The sequence below is a fragment of the Dreissena polymorpha genome, chromosome 5, assembly GCF_020536995.1.
Source record: "Dreissena polymorpha isolate Duluth1 chromosome 5, UMN_Dpol_1.0, whole genome shotgun sequence".
Lineage (NCBI taxonomy): Eukaryota > Metazoa > Mollusca > Bivalvia > Myida > Dreissenidae > Dreissena > Dreissena polymorpha.
This window is the reverse complement of record NC_068359.1, coordinates 97,270,192-97,290,222: the sequence shown is the minus strand read 5'-3', so window position 1 is coordinate 97,290,222 and position 20,031 is coordinate 97,270,192. Positions and strand designations below refer to the sequence as shown.

At 32.5% G+C, this 20,031-nt stretch overlaps 1 protein-coding gene across 1 annotated transcript; it reads right to left on the bottom strand.

The window, feature by feature from the left end:
- Positions 1-1,228: 1,228 nt before the first annotated feature.
- Positions 1,229-19,771, bottom strand: LOC127831702 (uncharacterized). Its single transcript, XM_052356730.1, has 17 exons — positions 19,694-19,771; positions 13,672-13,986; positions 12,668-12,970; positions 11,211-11,480; positions 10,679-10,906; positions 9,956-10,072; positions 9,583-9,701; positions 9,086-9,260; positions 7,302-7,472; positions 6,954-7,060; positions 6,615-6,735; positions 6,067-6,204; positions 5,106-5,300; positions 4,754-4,861; positions 3,952-4,203; positions 3,468-3,558; positions 1,229-2,898 (listed from the first exon to the last, which is right to left on the bottom strand). Exons 1-17 carry the CDS (start codon positions 19,746-19,748, stop codon positions 2,295-2,297), a joined length of 3,369 nt encoding a protein of 1,122 aa, XP_052212690.1. The 5' UTR covers positions 19,749-19,771; the 3' UTR covers positions 1,229-2,294.
- Between the last annotated feature and the right edge of the window lie 260 nt (positions 19,772-20,031).

The following is a 20,031-nucleotide window of genomic DNA, read 5'->3' as shown; positions in this document are numbered from 1 at the left end:
AACATCGCGTTATTCGAATACATTCGACATGTTAACGAAATCGAAAATGCAGTCTCACCAGTTTCATTCCAGTTTTATATCCCAACACTGTTATTCACATTCATAATATTATACTAATCCATTGTAAACACACACACTCGTTAACTCGTTAAACGACTGCGTACCCAATGACCTGAATGACGCAATCAAGTGATTTTGTCAGCTGTGTAGTAAAATATGGTCTTGCGAATTCAAACAGTTACGCAATCGGGTGCGCACTTTAACCTCGCGGTACAAGTGTCAGGCTACAACGCGAAAGATCCTTGTTCAATCCCCCGTTGGATCCATTTTGTTTCTTCTTTGGTCTAATCGTCTACAACTCTTAACTACATTTGACCTTAAACCAGGGTTGACAGGCCAAAAAAGTAGTCCCTATGTACATGTTCTAAAATTAACTGTGAGATAAACGTATAGGTTTTTTTATTTAAAGGTCCAATTATGTTCTATAAAAGCTTCTAGCTGTAGGATAAACATCAATAGCTTCCCATGTTGGTGCTCGTGAAAAAAAGTGAAGATAACTTTTGTAACATTTTGACCACCCTCTTATATTTCTTTCGTGAAACATTCCCATCCGGTAACGTTTTATGCTTTCGGTCTAAGAGGAAACATGTATGTTTTTTATTTTACTAAAATCGGTTCATAAATATATCCCTCTACTGATAAAATCAAACAGTAAGGAACATTTGGTTTGGAACATGCTATTTTGCGATTTATCAACGCATCCTGTTGCGTTAACAGTTTAACAATTATAAAAGTTGCATTAAGTAACAAACCACGCCTTCCCCGGGGTAAACGTTTATATTGAAACTTGCAAAATATAACTGCATAGTTGGTATTGTTTGTTAAATTTGCAAAAGTAAACAATTATTGAAAACGTCCACTTTCGACATGTGCTTAGTTTGTTTAATCAAATCAGTTACAATGGAAAATTAGTTTCATATCTACTGCATCAGAAACTTTACATTTGTCTAGACAACGCACTGAAAAAAAACCATTAGATGCATGTTGACTTACATTGTAAACGTTTACCTTTTCGAAAATTGCATATCAATATTGTTGGCGATAGCTTTAAATGTGTAAGACACGTTGGCAGACAATTAAATAACGAAACGATCGGCTGTGTGCATATTTTATTCTAAAATTGTAGTAACACTCACATATAAGTCTTAAACAAAAAATATTTAAATTATAAATACTTTTCATTTAAAAAAAGGCATAAGTCCAGATTTTTGATACTAATATTGTTGACAACTTTTTTTTGTTTTGCCATTGAGTGTAAATTAATTTACACAATAATTTCACCCTGTATGGATAAATTTAGTGTTGACAATTTTATTCGATAATTTTTTTCAAAAAGTTATTCTCAAAGTTGCCGCGCCGATTTTATAGATCGGTATTTCTAAAAGGCAGAAAGGGGAGAATTACTGCGGGCAAGACATATTTCAAACAAAATGTAAATTCATTTGTTTTTACGAATATTGTTTTGTATACAGAGCTTAACATAAAACATTCAAAACAAAGTAACTTGTGTTGGAGTGGAAGACGGCGAAATGACTATTTGAAACATTGAAGCCGAGGGAGAGAACTAAGTATTGGCGAAATAACTGATAACACACAGAAACTAAGGCCACTGACAGTCACAATTATCCTGGCGACCATGTAAACACCGTTCGAAACAACTCGTTCAGAATGGTTAAAAACCCTTAAGGTTAAGCAACACACACTTTTGTAACAGTTTGGAATAAATAAGAAACACTCTTAATAAGTACGACGCACTCTTTGTTGATCTTTTCATTTTGCACCGGATTCAACTGTCAATAATGTATTGACGCTAAAATGAATGCCATGAATTTCGCTTAAATTTGACCGGGGAGAAAGAGATCAAAGTGATCAACTTTGGACGAGTTTTTTTGCCATCCCCTCCCAGCAAAAAGTAACTTTAATAACGCGGTTGTCTCAAATTAATGTTTCTGTAAAATCGTTGACCTCCACCAACAACATAAAATAAGATTTTACTTACAAGGCTTTGATTATTTTTTTACCGTTACCTTATATAAACCAATGGTCATGCATAGACTTTGTTGTGCGATAAAACATATATGATTCTTTAAAACGCGTATTTTGTTTTCAAACCGACTGCTGCAACAGGCAACATATCCAAGTATATAAGATATGCAAGTATATCTACACACACAGAATGAATAATATTTAAGAAACGATATTTGAACATATTATTGAAGTTGTCTGTGGTAATCTTATTTTATTCGGTCTTTGTTAACGTTTTCATAGTCAGACCTGTCTGATTGGGCGACTTTGAACTTCATATTATTAATGGCATCGTAGTTGCCCTCTTGATCGCCTTTGATATAATCATCAGTGCGTGGTATATGATTGTAGTCACTATCGTCATCCATCCCATGTGACACTACTGCTAACGTTGTATCGTAGTCGTCTTCTGAACTTTGGACCACGCTCTGTCCGTGTCTCTGTCCACGGGCATTGTCCCCTAGTCGGTCTATCTTGAGTTTATTGTATACATTATCAGGTTTTCTGGCATGATGCTCTGATGGTAAGGCATAGGATGTGTGATCATAGTCATCTCTCTCATCTTTCACGTGTTCATAGGGTTCTTCTGTCTCATGTATTGTATTATAATTATCCTCCATATTTTCTTCATTGGATTCATTGCAATGCTCAGCGTTGTTGCTAATAGATTGCTCACATTCCTCTAGGATAAAATAAGTATGGTTCGCCACATTGTCCGCAATGCCTTTACCGTAAGTCATATTTTCTCTGAATGCAGTTTCATCTTTTGACGGTGTATTGTTCCCTACTTTCCGATTGCAATGCAATATTCCTCTGAAATACACTCAATCATATTTAAATCACTTATCACGCTTCAATACACTTGAACACATTTAAAGCACACCAAATATAAACAAAGAAAAACGTCATTTCCATAAGCAGGCGATGGATCTAATCATTAATATATAGCCCCTTATTTGAGTCAAGGGAATAATTGCCACAAATTTAGACGCTTGACAAAACACATGATGCAAAATTAAACCTCAATAGATAAAACTGAGGTGTCTGCACTAAAACGGTAAATGCAACTATAGCATTTGGATCGGATACCATGTCTAACGGAACGAAATAATACTGAAATACGATTTGGTTATAAAGACACAAGTGCTTATAACATTTGACCAGATAGCATCTCAATTCACATCAATCTTTAAAAAATACTAAACATTCAATTTAGTAAGGGAAATAACTATATTGATAGTAAGGATTTACCACTTAATTGTAATATAATGGTAAATGATAAATGGGTTAAAGAGAAAGGACAATAGCAGTTTCGTATAATACGTTTGCTTGTTACGTATAATTCCCTTTATCAAAACCGGCTGCCGTTTTGTAACGCATACCTTCTTTTGAGCATAACAATGCCTACGGCTCCTCCAGCAAGCAGCAGGAAACCGACAGAAACACCGATCGCTACTCCTACGATATGTGTCTCTAAAAATAACCATCAAAATACTCACCTTATTTCCAAATACGTAACAAAACATGTTTAAACATCGTTTTGTCTTGCGGACAGTATACCGACCAAATGAAGGAACGGTAAAATAATCATGTTTTTGTTATTATCTGGTGATTGAATTTTAAGTATAGCGAAAATTAATACGAGTTATATACCACGTGTACAGTTACGTATTCGTAGATGCAATTTATAGCGACCGTTCTCCAACATGAACTTGACTAAATTCATACAAACCTAATACTTTTCAGTGAAATCAATGTCAATCTTTATCTGTATACATTAAGATATTTTCATTGGAAATTAAATTAACGGTGTACTTTTAAAACGCAAAATGTGTCGGTTCAGTAAGTTACGAAACAAAGACATACTTTCCGAGTTTGTGTGCTTATTATCTTCAATGATGCCGTCGATTATGGTTGGATATGAATAGTCCGTAACAAATTCCGTGCACATTTGTGGCGTTTGCAATCTGATGTTAGAGCCATCTGTAGATGTAACGTCAGGTGGAATTACTTCGGGTAGGAACACACTGGTCTCGAAATATGTTGATGCGGTATATGCGCGTGTTACTTCTGTGGTATACTTTGACGTTTCTGGGTGTCTAGACGTGCTGTCAGATCCTTTTCAGATTCAAAAAATAATTATTTCCTGTCAGTATTGGATTCGTAAATACTACCATTCTCTTTAGCATTATACTGTTTCATGATCATTCTTGTAGTACGCACTGATTCTAAATGGTCCACAGCTTTATATTTTAAATAAAAACGCGTATATAAAATAATGAAATTCAAAACTTGACAGAAATGATGTCTTATGGGTAGTCCTTGTTCTGGTCTTTAAGCATTTTTGATATGAAGTTATGGACGCGTAGAAAACAAAACCCTTCAAATGTGTGTTCATCGAAATTTTATTAGACCGTTTGTTACAAATGTCTTATTATGGCGATACAATAATAACACGTAAATCGACTCAATATAAATGTATAGCTACATAGTTTTCCTGATATATTAATATGCAAACTTGTTGGGAATTATTTTTTCTTCTCATGTTCGGCGATTATGAATATTAAAACGAATTAGACAAAACGGGTTTACATAGTTTTATAACTTATACAAATGTGAAAAACACTATATTATATTCACATATCACAAATCATGGCACCGTGTTTACCTGTTACACAAAGCGCTCTTTTGGTGACATTAGTGTCTGCAATCCAAAGCAGTACGCTTTTTCTGTTCGCATAAACATAATTGTCTGTTGAAAATCGGGTAAAGCAGTCTACAACATAGAAATTATATAATTAAGCAAATAGAAACTTCAAATATCTGTTTAATGCAATACCTTCCAACCTGTTAAAATCAATAGTGATTGCTCGATTAACAAACGGATGCATAAATGCCTAATGCTTAAAATAAACTGATTGCATTGCAAAATGAAATTCGTTTAAATCTCCTCTCTTAATGTGTTACTGACTTAAATACTTATTCTGAAGTCAATAGTTTTACTTAATCAATTATCAAACCTTTCACAGAGAGTTTTATCAGAATATTTTCTCTGAAAAGTCCAGTCCAGTAAGATTGTTTTTGAGTGTCACCAAAGCCGGAATTTGTTATGCTGCGTTCAAATGATGGGTGCCGTCCATTTGTCAAGCATAATTTATTCCCAACCGACCATTCAACGCTCCCATGATTATCTATGCTAGCCGTTGCTGTAAGGTCTCCATATGAACAAACAATGTTAATAATAATAATATTTGAATCTAATATGAATATGTGCTTACAAATGACATCTTAACACAATTACTAACTTTTAAACATAACGTTTTGTTCAATACCTTAGTACTTTGAAATAATAAAATTGAAGCTAAGGTCGAAATGCACACAATGAAAGAAGTAGTGTATCTGTACGTGTTAGTTATTGCTCTAATAACCAATATAAAATAGAAACTACAGCTCTTATGCGAGTTGCTTTATGCATGAAACGAGAATCGGACATACTTATAGCATATACAATGTAAAACATGTTGGTTTAGGCTATCATGAAAATAATTCGGCACTTGTGAACACCATAAGCATAGCTTATACTCTTTGATTCTGTCATATTTTCCCTCATTTGTGTTCGTTAGTGTTTTGAACGAGTTAAATCGGGCCTTATCATTATTATTATAATAATTTTGATTTTAATTGCTTAAATTTCTGAAACTGATACATTCATCGTATCCGTAATTCATGCGTTATAGTTATTGCCTGGTACAAATTGTTGAGCTATACTATTATGGTTTACATTTCTACCTAGTGTTTACAGGGTGGTGCCTCGTGCGTTTAACTGTCCGAAATTTCCGGAACTATTTTATAAATAGTAGGCGCCGCTAATAAATGGTTTCATCCGTTATCAAAACAAAACATTCAACATTTCGTCATAAAATCACAAGTAAAGTATAATCATGAAGACCATACAGTTTGGTAAAACAAACCAAATACTACCTGGATATGTCGCATTGCTACACATGGAAGGTATGTTATCTGTTCTTGTACATGGTTGCCACTCAAAATGCGGGTAATAATACGTCAGACAATCTCCATCGGGTTTATTACCAGAGACAACGACTTTTGATGCGTTCACTGTGGATACCACATAATGCATTTTGTTACTGTGGTTTTTTTTTAACCCAAGTACCTTTGATTTTTTTTTGCTAGCGATAAATCTTTTTCCTTGTTATTTGATACAAGTTGATATAACAATTATCTTCTCTATTTATCAGTGTTCAACAACATTCGTCCGTATAACATCATTATGCCCATAGATATATATCGGTTTTTTATTGAACGACGTTTCATTTAGTTCACGGTAGCATTTTAATAAAAATAACATGTTATTAGCTTTTTTCTAAAACTATCGTGTGCCATTAGTAAACCTTAGTCAGTAAAATAATTAAGTAATTTAAATAACGGATGACATGCAAACGCGTTCGTTCCGCAATAGAGTTTGTTCTTAACAACTAAATGACTATTTACGATATAACACCACTTACCGTTTATTTGGGTGTAAATCTCCGAACAGTTATTGCAAAGGCTATTGGGGTCTCCAACTTTGCAACTCATTTCATTTGTGTCCAACGATCCCATGACGCAGATGCACAGCAAACCTGACGGCTTAAATACACCAAAAATAAGCATGAACAATTGTAATCCTTTTAATATTGTTATTTTTGTTCTTGTTGTTAGTATTTGCGTAATTGATCATGATTGCTTTGCTGAGGTTCATTTATGAATTTTGTTTCGGTCTTTTAATAATTCTTTATGCATATTGTATGCGCATGTTAAAAACGCAAACGCGCTTGAATTACTAACGAAAATAATTTAATTTGTACCCTATTACTTTTCCGTTGAATTCCGAATTTTCCACCTTTACAGATTGTGAAGCAATCACCAATGTATGTTACATACTCTGCATTCTCGCTCTGCAGACTTGCACAACCTATTTATTAATCGTATACATATTTAACAGTAACAGCTTAATCCGTCATTGAAGTGCGTGTATAACAATCAAATTATTGACAATTAATCTTTGAATACGGTATCCATCAATTTCATATAGTATTATTCATTGACTTTTGTAAAAGAAATACTAAAATGCATATTCAACTCAATTCTACTAAATTTATGATATGTATGTACACTTAAAGCATGCAATTCTAATATATAAAAATATGTCATACCCAATAGTAAAAATGGAACCTTTGCATAGATGTAACCAATCCAAACGTCATCGCTATTTGACAATGTCTCGTTAACCTCGAAAACTCCGTTACTATATTTAAGCTGCGGTTCTCCTATATTGCACGTGACATCTTTCCATGCAGTACTGTTGCCCTCATAGAAAATTTCCGCTAAAACAGAAAACACAATTTCACATTCTTTAAAAGTTAAAAGAGTACTGTGGCACTTATATTAACACACATGCACATGTAATTATTTATCATAAAATGTTTATTAACATATCTCAACAAAACAGTATTTCTCCACTTTTTGATTAAGGAATATTATTTTGATCGTCCCGTCCTCAAAGTCGGCGTCCAAGCTAATTTAAAATAAAGCTTTTTTGATAAGGTATGTATCAATGGCTTAACAGATATAATTCAAACTTTGAACGTGTATTAGCTTTATTGTACACTTAAGTAACTCTAGTTTGACATCGAAATAATTACGCAATGTACAAATCTCATAATGTTTGTCCACTTATATACAATTCACTCTAATGTTAGTTTATCTTTCTAAAATATATATATTTTTTTCAATCTTATAAGATCATTGTGAATGTTCAACAAAACACACAAGTCCAGTATTCTTTCTTCCGACTTTATACAACTCATCATTTTTCATAACTATTCTTCAGTTGTTCTTTTCTTTTCTCTTTAAAAAATATATATAAATATGCATATCTTGTATAACATGTCTGAATTTATTGCTTTGTACAATCACTATGTTGTATGATCATATACATGTATACATGGTATGTATTATATTGAATAAAAAAAAAAATTACGCAAACGTGTTTTAACTAGTCTTGTCATCTATGTTTCAAAAGTGCTAAAATATAAACAACATTTGTCAATGTTAATTTGTGTAATCTTTTTTCCCATATTTAATATTGTGTCACCACTTTTATCCGATGCCAACACAAGACCAGTCGCATGGTGATTTCTCGTGTAAATTTATCTTCCAGTTTACAGCCAAATCGCTGATCAAACACGTATTGCATATATGTCGATTTCTCAAAACTGAATACAACACTTCCAGGTGTACTGTATTAAATGTATAATCCATGAATAGCTCACGTTTACAACAAATTTGATGTATCAATTATCCATCAATACGGACAGATTACCGTAAATGAATAATTGTAGAATTAAATAGCGCGAGTGTGCATTTCTCAGTAAATGATATAGCTTTGAGCAAAAGCTAAATGATACAGAACTCTTCAAATAGTATCATTTAACATGACATAAGTTTGATACATGCCCAATTCAGATATAGAAACTAAAAGAACGTACATAATATGAACACAAAATTGTATTACCATTATTTTTACATTAATTATGCATTTGTGTTATGTTAATTAATATTATACAAATGATTTGTATTACAGAAAAGGAAAACGATTCATTTCAAATTGTCTGATACAAACTTAATGTTTATAAATTCCAAATCTTTAGACAATGCAGATTTCTTTTTAAAATGAAAGAAATATCAATATGAATTGTCTGAAACTATCGTAAGTGAATAACATGTGTAGCGTCGTTAATTTCTACCGATCAGATGTTTTTTCCAAAGATGTGCAGATCCGGATTACAACTATTACTAATGATACTTTAAAATTGTTACACATGCTGCGTTTTACTTTAGAATGATACATATATAGGTCCAATGCAGTTTCAGAACACGTTTTTATTTGATCAAGGTATTTTGTAATGGCATTTAAAAGTTAACTTAGTGCTCTCACATTTCATAGACAACTGAACGGACGCAGTGGTCTGCCCCTTTTTGTTTGTGACTTGACAGTCGTACTGTCCGAAATCCCCAGCGGTAACCAACTGTATTTCTAGGTTGCCTCTGTACTCGGCTATAATTCCCGTGGACTCCTGCCATTGAACTTTTCCAGACGTGTTGGCAAGCACCTAAAACATAGCAAACAATTTATTCTAAACAATAATTTTAATGCATTAAAAATATAGATTTGAAGAACTTTCTTTATAAAGACATATTAAGCTCTAAAATAACCGTGGCACTATTAGATAAATTTGACAATAACACATATTTAACGTTTCTTTCATTGATACTGTAAATGAAACAGATCAATAACAATACCGAACTTTTCGAAATGACTTAATAATTTTAATGTACTAGCAATGTATTCCCGATAATAAATGTAACAAAAACGAGTGACTCATTGTTCAAAATAGTGAAAAGTACCACTGGTTTAATTAAATATTGGCCAACCTGTCCGTTTAGGCTCCAGACGAAAAATGGTGGTGGGTTTGCATTGACTATGCAAGTCAGGGTCGTCTTCTCCCCAAGTTGAGCGGACACTCGCGCATTTGACTTAATCAACGGCTTGACTGTAACACACAAAAGATGCGTATAGCTGAAAAATCACCATTTTCCCATAAGTAATCAAGCTTTCTAGCTAGAACAATAGCTGCAATCCTACTCAAGCATAAGAATGGTCACATATGACTCATTGTGTAATTCTTTCAAGGGGTTAAGTTCTTATGTTCCTTATGCTGTATTTTGTGAATAATTGACAATAACATATATCCAAGTTTCATATCATGAAGATGCTTGACTTCAAATTGAAAATTTAGGTTCCTACACTCAACTGAGAGACGTATGTTCCGCGTCTGTGGTTTGGACGTTGCTGCGGACCTCACCACACAAGTGTAGTTACCGATGTCATCAATCTGTAGGCGGTTCTGGTCACGAGCGGAACCTGTTAACAAACATGAATACAAATTAAAGATTTATTTAAAATGTTCAAGACACGCAAAAACCCATAAAAACATAAGCAAACCTGTTGTTTGTGACATTGTCCTTCACACAGAAGACTATAAATGCAAATGCACACTTTGTCGCGATACATGTCATTTTATATACCCAATTCTCGAATGCGATTTTTTTTCTCATTCCGAGTAAGTGGAACTTAACATGCACAATTTAGAAGTATACCGGAGAAAATTCAATTTGCGAAACAAACTTAGTTGTACTTCTTGTTAATTTCAAAAGAAGTCTAGTACACCCATTGCTTTAAAACATAAAATTATATTTTTTTCAGCTTTAAATCTGTTTGTACATAATTCAACTGACCAACAAATTACACATATAAACACATTTCTTTAGGGTTACTGCATTAAAGTTTCGTGTTCGATAATAATAATTTATATTATGTTGAAAATTATCAAGATCTAAATGCTATACAGCACATTTTAACAACAGGATGAAAATGGACCTAAAGAAGATTTGAATGATTAAATGATTCACATTGACTAACTTAAGAGTTAGTCTATGAGGATTTGAAAAGAAGAATCAGGAGGCTTACCAATGAACCTGATTCTGGTCGTGACGGTGTATTTAAACTGATTGTAATCGCTCTCAGTTATTTCCGAATACAGATTGGTTAACGAAGAGATATGCACGGAATCTTTGAACCATATCACAACAGGTATTGGCCGTCCCTCGATTCGATGTTCTAAAAAGACGTTTGACTGAGTTATAGGAACTGTCAACGAACCATCAGGCGGAATCGATCCAACAAACACTGCAGCAGCTGTAATTTATTTAACACAGAGATATATAATATTTCAATTTTATAAGAAGTAGAGAACACAATTATAATATCCAAAATAATACAACGAATGTGTATATAGGATTGTACGACGCTTTGCGCACGATCTTAACTTATTTTGACTAGGAGACTCGATAATGTCTCAATTAGCCTTAGGCTTTCAATGCAAATAAAAAGCTAAGTACTGGTTATTTCCATAGAGCTGGCTTTATAATGATTCAATACGACTAACATTTTGATGAAATCACGATCAACTAAAAATGATTAAAGTAAGTATGCTTCTCACAGTTTACTTCCACAGTGACAGCACTTGGTGCTCCAACGCCAATATCATTGCTCGCCTGACATGTGTAGTTCCCGTTATCCGCAAGTCGTGCTTGGTTTATCGTGAACGTCTGGTTCGGTGACTTATGAATGACGCTACCCGGGGTGTCCGCCCGCCACCACCGGAATTCTGGCGCAGGATACCCAGGATCGCTCAGGTCACAGGTCAAGGTCAACGATTGACGCTCCTTGACAGCTGCTACTGGTTGTATAGTGGCATTACTGGGCGGGTCTGAAACATTCGTTCAATTTAATTAACACAAAACTGCTAATTTAAAAAAATGAACAAACAGCCTTAGTCGTCTTTGAATACAGTATTTTAGAGCTGAGCACGTTTTAAAGATAGTTATTTTTAGACTTTCATAAAGTTTCATTTTGATTATTACATAAAAAACTATTTATATTTTAAAAATGGGAACTATATAGCGCCATTAAAAACAAGAATACAATTTAAAAGAAAGTAATCCTCAACTAGGCTCGAATTTCTTGCAGTTAAAGTCTAGGGCTTCAACGACTCAACAGTGCTCATATAGTGAGTGGTGTATTTAATAATTTATATAACAAATCATTGTAATGTCACACACTATAAAGATAAAATAGAACTCATCAAATTATGTAATCGTGGCGCGCTTGATAATGTTCATAATGTTATTTTGAAACATAAGCGTACGTGGAGAACATAACCCTGGAAGTATCATTCCGTATGAGCTTTTTCTGAAGGCTCCAATCTGGAGCTTTGACTTAAATGATGTAAAATATTTACTTTATAATTGTTTATGATAAAAAAATCCTGTTGATTTCTTACTTATTATTATGTTAGCGTCATTTGTGTTTTCTTTTTATAAGTTTAACACCAATAAATTAATTCCTGCCTGATCGAGGAACTTTGTTATTGTACCAGATAAGCGATTCATACGGCGGGTTGCGTCCACAATGCACATGATTGTCACACCAGAGTTCAGTTTAGTGCTGTACGGGAAATATGTCGCAGTGAAACGTATGCTTGGCGAGTATGTGATTAAAATATGACGTGAACTATGTCACGATACAATTGTGAAACATAATTACTAGTAATATCAAATTGTGTTAACTTGATTGAAGTATTTAACATGTCATGACATATTGTCAATTATTTTTTGCCATTTTTTAATATTATAATGTCAGTTGAAAGGCAACCCGACAACTAAAACTATGTGTGGCCTTCGTAAATGTTTAGATGTAAATTTGTACTTTTCAGGATAAATGATATTTTTTTTTAATTTAATGTTGCAATTTGAGGAGCTATACTTACATTTGGATGCAGAATAAACTAACGGACTTTTGAAAATATAATTTAATGAAGTTTATATAAATAACGTAAAAGAGAAGATTACAACCGCAAAAGATTCTTACTTGAAAGAACTTAACAACTATACTTACATTTCACAGTTAACATCTTCGTACTAACATGTGGATTATGCTGATTGGCGGCATTGAAAACTACACAGGAATAATAAGCCCGGTGATCATTTCGTGTCAACGTCACTGTCAATCGACTAGAAATAACACCCATAGGTTTACTGGACAATGTGACTATAGCACTATTAAGGGGTTGTCTGTTACGAAACCACTGAATAGTAGGCGTCGGCCTACCGCCGGCAGTTGAACAATTCAATAATATCACAGAATTCTCGACGAATGGTTCCGTTGAGTTAATGCTAAAAGTGGGTTGATTAGGTGGAACTGAAATGAGATATTAATTTAATATAGTTATTTGTAAGAAAAGTAAACAATATTTATTTCCTTAAAACACAATGATTAATTTATTAATTCATATATGTGTTTTATGTATTGATTGATTTTAAAGTAAACGAAATAATAGTTTATTGTTATTTCAGAATTAATTTCTTTGCTTAAATTTAACATTAAAGAGACATTAATAATTAAGTAAATTAGATAATTATGGTTATCGACACAGAAATACATTTCCTCATACAACAATCTCTTAAAGTTACGTTTCTTTAAAATCTATCATAAAAGCTGGGGACAACTGTTTTTAGTTAATAAATATGACACATTTAGTTTAACTGTATGATACACGAAGTTGCAATGGACACTACTCAGAGCTGTAGATTTTATCCATGTTATCACATGTTCTGTTTACAATATTACAAAAGTAATTAGCTGACATAATTATGTTGTATGAAAAATCGATTTATACGTTTTATTTAAGTTAAATTCAAAAAACAACTATGTGTTTTGCTGAAATGGTCATTACACGTAATTAATTTAAATAAATTAGAATTATATTTATAGAGTCAACTGACACATCACAGCTGTATTGAAGGTTAAAACAGAATCGTGTTTACTTAACTTTCACTTCAAAATTGCATCACAATATCAACAAATATTTTATATTTGTATATATAATATATTTTACTTACCATTTACATTTAATTTAACTTCCTTACTGCCAAAAAAGACAATAAAACAAGTAAAGTAGGACTCATCTTCTGGCTGTACGTTGGTTATTCGTAGGTTGTTTCTACCAGATGCCGCGTAGTCGACGGAATATCGGCTAGACATCTTGAGCCCTAACCCGAACCAAACTTCACCATTGAAGAAAATTACAGCGCCATCTTTACGCCACGTTAACCACGTAGCTAGCTGGTTATTGTATCTAATCTCACATGGAAATGTCACGTTACCACCTATGGTAACGTTCCGATCGGTCGGCTGTTGGATCCATTCAATGGCACCTGCAATGGTGATAAATGAAAAAAGTTTTATATAGAGAATAGCAGGTTACTGTCTGATCTTTATGTAATATATCAGACAAGTATTGTGTATCATATAACGGCGAGGCTTGCCGATTGCAAAATATATTACAAAAAGATAAGGCAGTAACCTGTGCTTCTGTTTATCATACCTCTACGTCCCCGATTTTAAAGAAATAATGAAAACATCGCTAAAAGCTGCAGTTTAAGCGGGAAAGAATATGACTTTTGTCGTTTGACGTGTAAATAACGACGTCATGAGCACGTGCGCTTAATATTTGTAAAAAAAATGTGTTTTGCTGTTTGTGTAGCATTTTGTGTTTTCAATAAATTACATCTTGGTTTCAAATTGTTAGTTTTGTTAAATCTGATTCGATTTTACTGAAAATGATTACTTTATAGTCGATTCCGAGTAATATGACCATCCTCCACACATTACTGATATAAGAACTTCCTGTTGACCATAATATAAAATATATCTTTCAACGTTATATCAGGCAGATATCAATGCGGTGGTATGATAAATTAATATATCATTACATTCATTGATGATCATAACATCTATAATCTCACATAACACGAATGCAGCTGCTTGTTCTTGTGTGTAATACGTGTTTTTGAATATTGTGAACAAAATGCATACATTTTAATATTAAAGTAAATTTTCCCATTTTGCGAGCAAAAAATGTTGTAAATATCGTATTATGAGCAAATGCACCCAGATACAATAGATGATGAAAACCTATGAATAAATGCTAGCATATATTATAATGTGAATACAGAAATTTACTTGACTGGTGTCAATTCAATTGTTTGTCCCTTTAAAGAAATGCGTTGCCACCATTAATATAAGTGTGTTTACATGCATGCCAAAACGGTCAGATGGGAATATAGCTTTTCCCTTATTCGTTCTCTATTTTGTCCATCCATCACTCCTTCTTTCATTATTTCCGTCCTAACGTCAGTCGGATTTTTGTAATGCGTAGACAACAACAAACGATAGCTGTTGTATTGGTTTAACATGCACACATCAAAAAAGAAACGACATGTGAGCTTGCGCATTTCGATGTTTTAGTTTGGATTGTTTCTTAAGTTAAGACCGTTGAAGATCGATATATCAAAACGATAGCAGTTTCTGACAGTTTAACCTCAATACTTAACATTATATTTCTATTTGAGAACTGACATACTCATGGTTTAAAAAAAAATTTATTTTAACTTTAGAACGATGAAAGTTTTTTTCGAAAGTTCATTTGTCCATTGTCCATTATCCATATCCATTATTTATTATTTCTGTCGTGAGCTAAAAATGGCATTTTCAATGAACTTGCAAGATCGAATAGCATATTTTAATTTATTAACATTAGCTATGTCATTTTATCAACATAAAACGAACGTATATCCGACAAGCGAGTTTTATTTAGGAATTCGGCAAATTTTCTATCTCGTCGTTGTGTTTAGTAAATCAACAAACACAATAGTTATTAAAGTACTTTATATAACTGTTTAAGTCGTGATAAAAAATATTTCATAGGTACCTACGAGACGCGGTAGAAATTAATCTTGCTGTAGTGTTTGTATGAACAAGTGATTCTTAAGAAATGGGTTTCAAGTCATATGATATAATGGATATGTGGTTTGCCACAATTCTTATAAATATCTGTTATATACTTGTTTTCGTAAAGCCCGCGATGAGGTTCAGTTATATTTAAAAAAATGCAATGAAGCACTCCTTATTTGATAATACTCATCTATACTCATAATTACGTTTTTTATTGTAGTTTATAAAACATAAGTTGCATAAACATATTCATTTATCGGGGCACCCTGTATGTTAAGTTTCATTTGATATATTTTACGCTTTAATTAATATACAATGCAATATTATACATTATTATCGTATACAGACACGCGCCGACCAAAATAAGTATGCATATGCATAATATGATATTTACCTATTCTTCGATGTGTTAATTACATAACTCGACCTATTTAAACTTTCTTTATCGATGCAAACGTTTTCAGAAAAGTAAAAACTAAAAAAAAACTACAATATAAATGTCAAACGACGCGTACATAATGTTTGTCCTTAACCTTTAGAAACGCCACCAATGAAGGCCTAAACCCTCGTGCAACCACATTGCAAGTCTCTTTTTTTTCTTTCCCTTCCAAAATCTAATTCTTACTGTTTAAGGTGTATTTATAGCCGTCGTTTATTATTAAGTTAACTTTAACTGTATCAACTTGATAAAGCAAATTGAGCAATTTCTGTTTGAAGTTCCGGTATTAAAAACTGTTAGTTTTATCTGTTTCTAGATATTCGTTTTTCAAAAAGGTTGGTGCTATTCCTATTAAAACACGGTTCCCTAATTAAAATCTGCGACATAAATAGATACAGCGGTTTACTTACATTTATTTGTAAGACAACCGTTTCAATACAGATCAGATACAACGCAAAATGTGCTTACTTCCTTTTTCGTGAGTTTACACAACACAATTAGTGCATGTGTGTAAATTCACAGATATCTTGGTAATTCAAACTCAAAATAATCATTTAATTAATATAATGAGGAACTAATTTAACGGCAATGACGTGCACAAGGAAGTTGCTATTTGCACGACAGTATTTAGTAAAAACAGGTATTTTTCATTGCGACTTTGTAACTTGTACGTACATGTATTGAAGTCACTGTTTCATGATTGAACGCATGACATACATATGCCTTATGAATGAGGATGATAATATTTCTTTTTCCTTTTTTGACTTTGAAAATAGTTAAAACCTCTCTGCCTAAATGTTGTAGACTTCGGATCAACAAGAACAAATTTTAAAATACCTACGCTAAAAGTACACAATCTTACGCACTGCACTTCATTTTTAAACGTGTGAAATTACAATATACAAATTTATTGTTCATATTTTATGAAATATGTGTTTGTATGTTCTCATTATATTGCTTTTGTATGAGAAAAAGTAAAATGAGTTTGTTTGAGGAATTGATTTTTAACAAATTTTATTTGTATGTATATTTTAATGGAGTTATTATTATGCACTTTATATATTTTGTATGCATGGCTTTTCTCACCCACACCGTTACGCAGAGAACATATTTCAACAATTTAGTAATTAAGTTCACACTCAAAACAGAAGTGACAAAATTACTTGTTATTTTTGCAATATAGGTGTGTCAATTTTAAAATCATTTTGGATCAATAATATGTATAAGAATCAATAATAACATTTCATGCTTGAGGCGTTTGTTTACAAATTCTAAACAAGTAAAAGTGTATTATTTGGCATGTTGGGCATGCCCTTTCTTCATACAAAACGTTGAACATTTGACAGAAAGTACCCAACATAGTGTTCACAAGCTACAAGCAATAACAATATGAACAAGTTTGTGTGTTTTTTTGTTTGGGGGGGGGCGGGGACTCTTCTCAAAGACATTAAATATCCACTTAGTTTGTGATTTCAATCGACCCAGATTAAGACTTAACTTAGATATTGTCAAGATAAATATGTGTGCAAAGGTCGTTCGAGATTTAGTCATGAATGTAGCTTCTAGAGTGGTATCAAGTTTTATTTTAAGATTTCACAATGTCACCTAGTATTCGACCTCGAATAAACCGCTTTTATGATTGGCCTAGATACTGTTAAGATTAATTTATAAAAAAAAAACGTATCACAAATAATGAGTCATTAATGTGGCTTCTAGTGGTCCGCATAAGTTTCAATATTTGATAATATGACCTAGTGTATAAAACAACTTTACCAAGATTCGAACTTGGCATTCATTGTGTCAACACAAACAATTTGACGAAGTCTCAGAGAGATTGTGCCAAACATGTTCAATCTACTTAACTAGGTGAAACAAAAGACGAAAACAAGTTGTTCCGCAAGGACACACGCACGTACGCACACGAGCACACACACAAACACACACTTGATACAAGTTTTACATTTCTCATTTCTTAGCTGAGTGAAGTAGATTATCATGCCCAAGTCATTGTTTTTCAGAGGTCGATGACATAATACAATAATATCTTATGTGTTAATATTTTATTCTAAGTACTCATTTTTTTAGTTTGACACTTTTGAATTTAATGATTAGTTTAAAAAAGGAAACATAACGCGCGGGATGTATTATATTTCATTAAACTTACCAAAGCAATGTGTGATGAGTTTTGCTGCGAAAAATATGCATTGTTAGTTGCTTTGGTTATGCCTTAGGCACTTTGTTTTTCAATCTATCTAGTTACAAAAATGAGATGTTGTTTTGTATAGTCAATGCTTATTAACTTGACGTGACGTTTGACGCTGTATTTTCGTAGCATATCGACAGATGTTTACAAAATAAGCTGCGAAATAAAACTGAGCGTTTGGATTGTAAGATGATTTGGAAAGTATTTTAGAGATACACTAAAATTCAACTTTCCATTTGAGGTTATGACGTTATTAAGTGACGTACTTGTTAAATGCCGCTTTCTACACAATTATATACATTTTAATTTCTTCCAGTAATTGTTTATATTGTAATTATTTCTTCGCTTAAGTTGATTAATTCGAACTGTTAGTAAATAGTTTGATTAAGTCCATATGCATGCAATTAAGGCATATGAACACGGTTTAATTAAAACTAACACTGTTTACCAATTATAATGATGTTTCTTTTATTTTTGTCGGTAAGGTGTACATCAAATCTTATTACAACTTCGCATATGTTGGGTCCCATCAATTTAAATAGTGCTTGAAACCCGGTTGCAGGGAAACAACATTAAACAACCAAAACATTTTCTTTTTCGTACCGCCCTGAAAAACCATCAACTTTACCTGCATCACGACATGTAATTTCGCAAATATTGTAGTAACTTTAAACTGTTGTCTGAATGTTTTTTGAGTGTTTTTAAATTCGTAATGTACCCGCACAATATTGTACAAGGAACATAACTTGAAATAATAATAGCACAATCAAGTTGTATTTTAAAGATAAGATAAAGATAAAGTTTGTATTTTTTAAATACTATTGTGTATATAAAAATACAAACACAACTAGTATATGCGATTTGTCGGTGATAGGCGTAATATAATACTACATCTAATACTAAGTCTGACTTAATTTACCATTCGTTAACTTATGTATGGTCCATAAATTCAACAATTTCAGGGCGACTTTTTGATGAAAACGACCGTAATTCATGTACCACTTATAAAGGAAGTGATGATACAATTTAGGTTATGCTATATAGCTGGAGTTAAAATATGTTAACTTTGAAATAAAAGATGGTTATAGAATTTGTCATTAAATCCATTACAATTTAAACAGTTAAAATCATATCTAATTTCTTATACAAATGCTTTACATGTATTAAATTTTTTTCTTCGTGATCTATCAATTATAATTTCCGGGCTATAACAAAACAACATTAGTTATTTAATATATGAACTTTGCAATAAAAGTTACACGATACATTGTTAATCTTGTAGACAAATAATAAAGGATCTTAACAACTAAATAAACTTAGCATTTATTTGTTTAAAAATACCATATGCCAAAATATTGATTTTAGATAAACACGACCATATTGCGATGTCATAATAAAAATTAAGACATATTGAATTTACGCATTTTTACAAAATAAGATACATGTAATTACACATACACATATACGTAACGTTATTTATATTTACCATTTACTGATGCCATAGCCAGTAAACACACAGACATTAGTTTGTATAGCAACATTATTGCTCTTCAAAGATTCAAAAAGACTGGATAAGGAAGTAAACGCACGATCGTTTAAATGTTCGTCCTAGTTATGATAAACCCGTATCTAATCTATTTAAGGACATTATAACAAATTCGTTTAAAATGTATTGGTAGTAACGAATTGGTTATGTTCAACCTCATCGTTTCGGTGAAGCGAAGCATTCCTCAAGATTTTGTAATAATGTATGATACGGCCGTGTAAATAATCTTAAACAAATCGACATAAACACATAATCGTATCATTTACTTCAAATATACT

Coding starts and splice junctions, on each gene's coding strand:
- LOC127831702 (XM_052356730.1), bottom strand. CDS start 19,748: ATGTTGCTATACAAACTAATGTCTGTGTGTTTACTGGCTATGGCATCA. Junction 4,862..5,105: donor GATAAAACTCTCTGTGAAAG/GTTTGATAATTG, acceptor TCTATGTTGTAG/ACTGCTTTACCCGATTTTCA. Junction 2,899..3,467: donor ATTGTTATGCTCAAAAGAAG/GTATGCGTTACA, acceptor AGTGTATTTCAG/AGGAATATTGCATTGCAATC.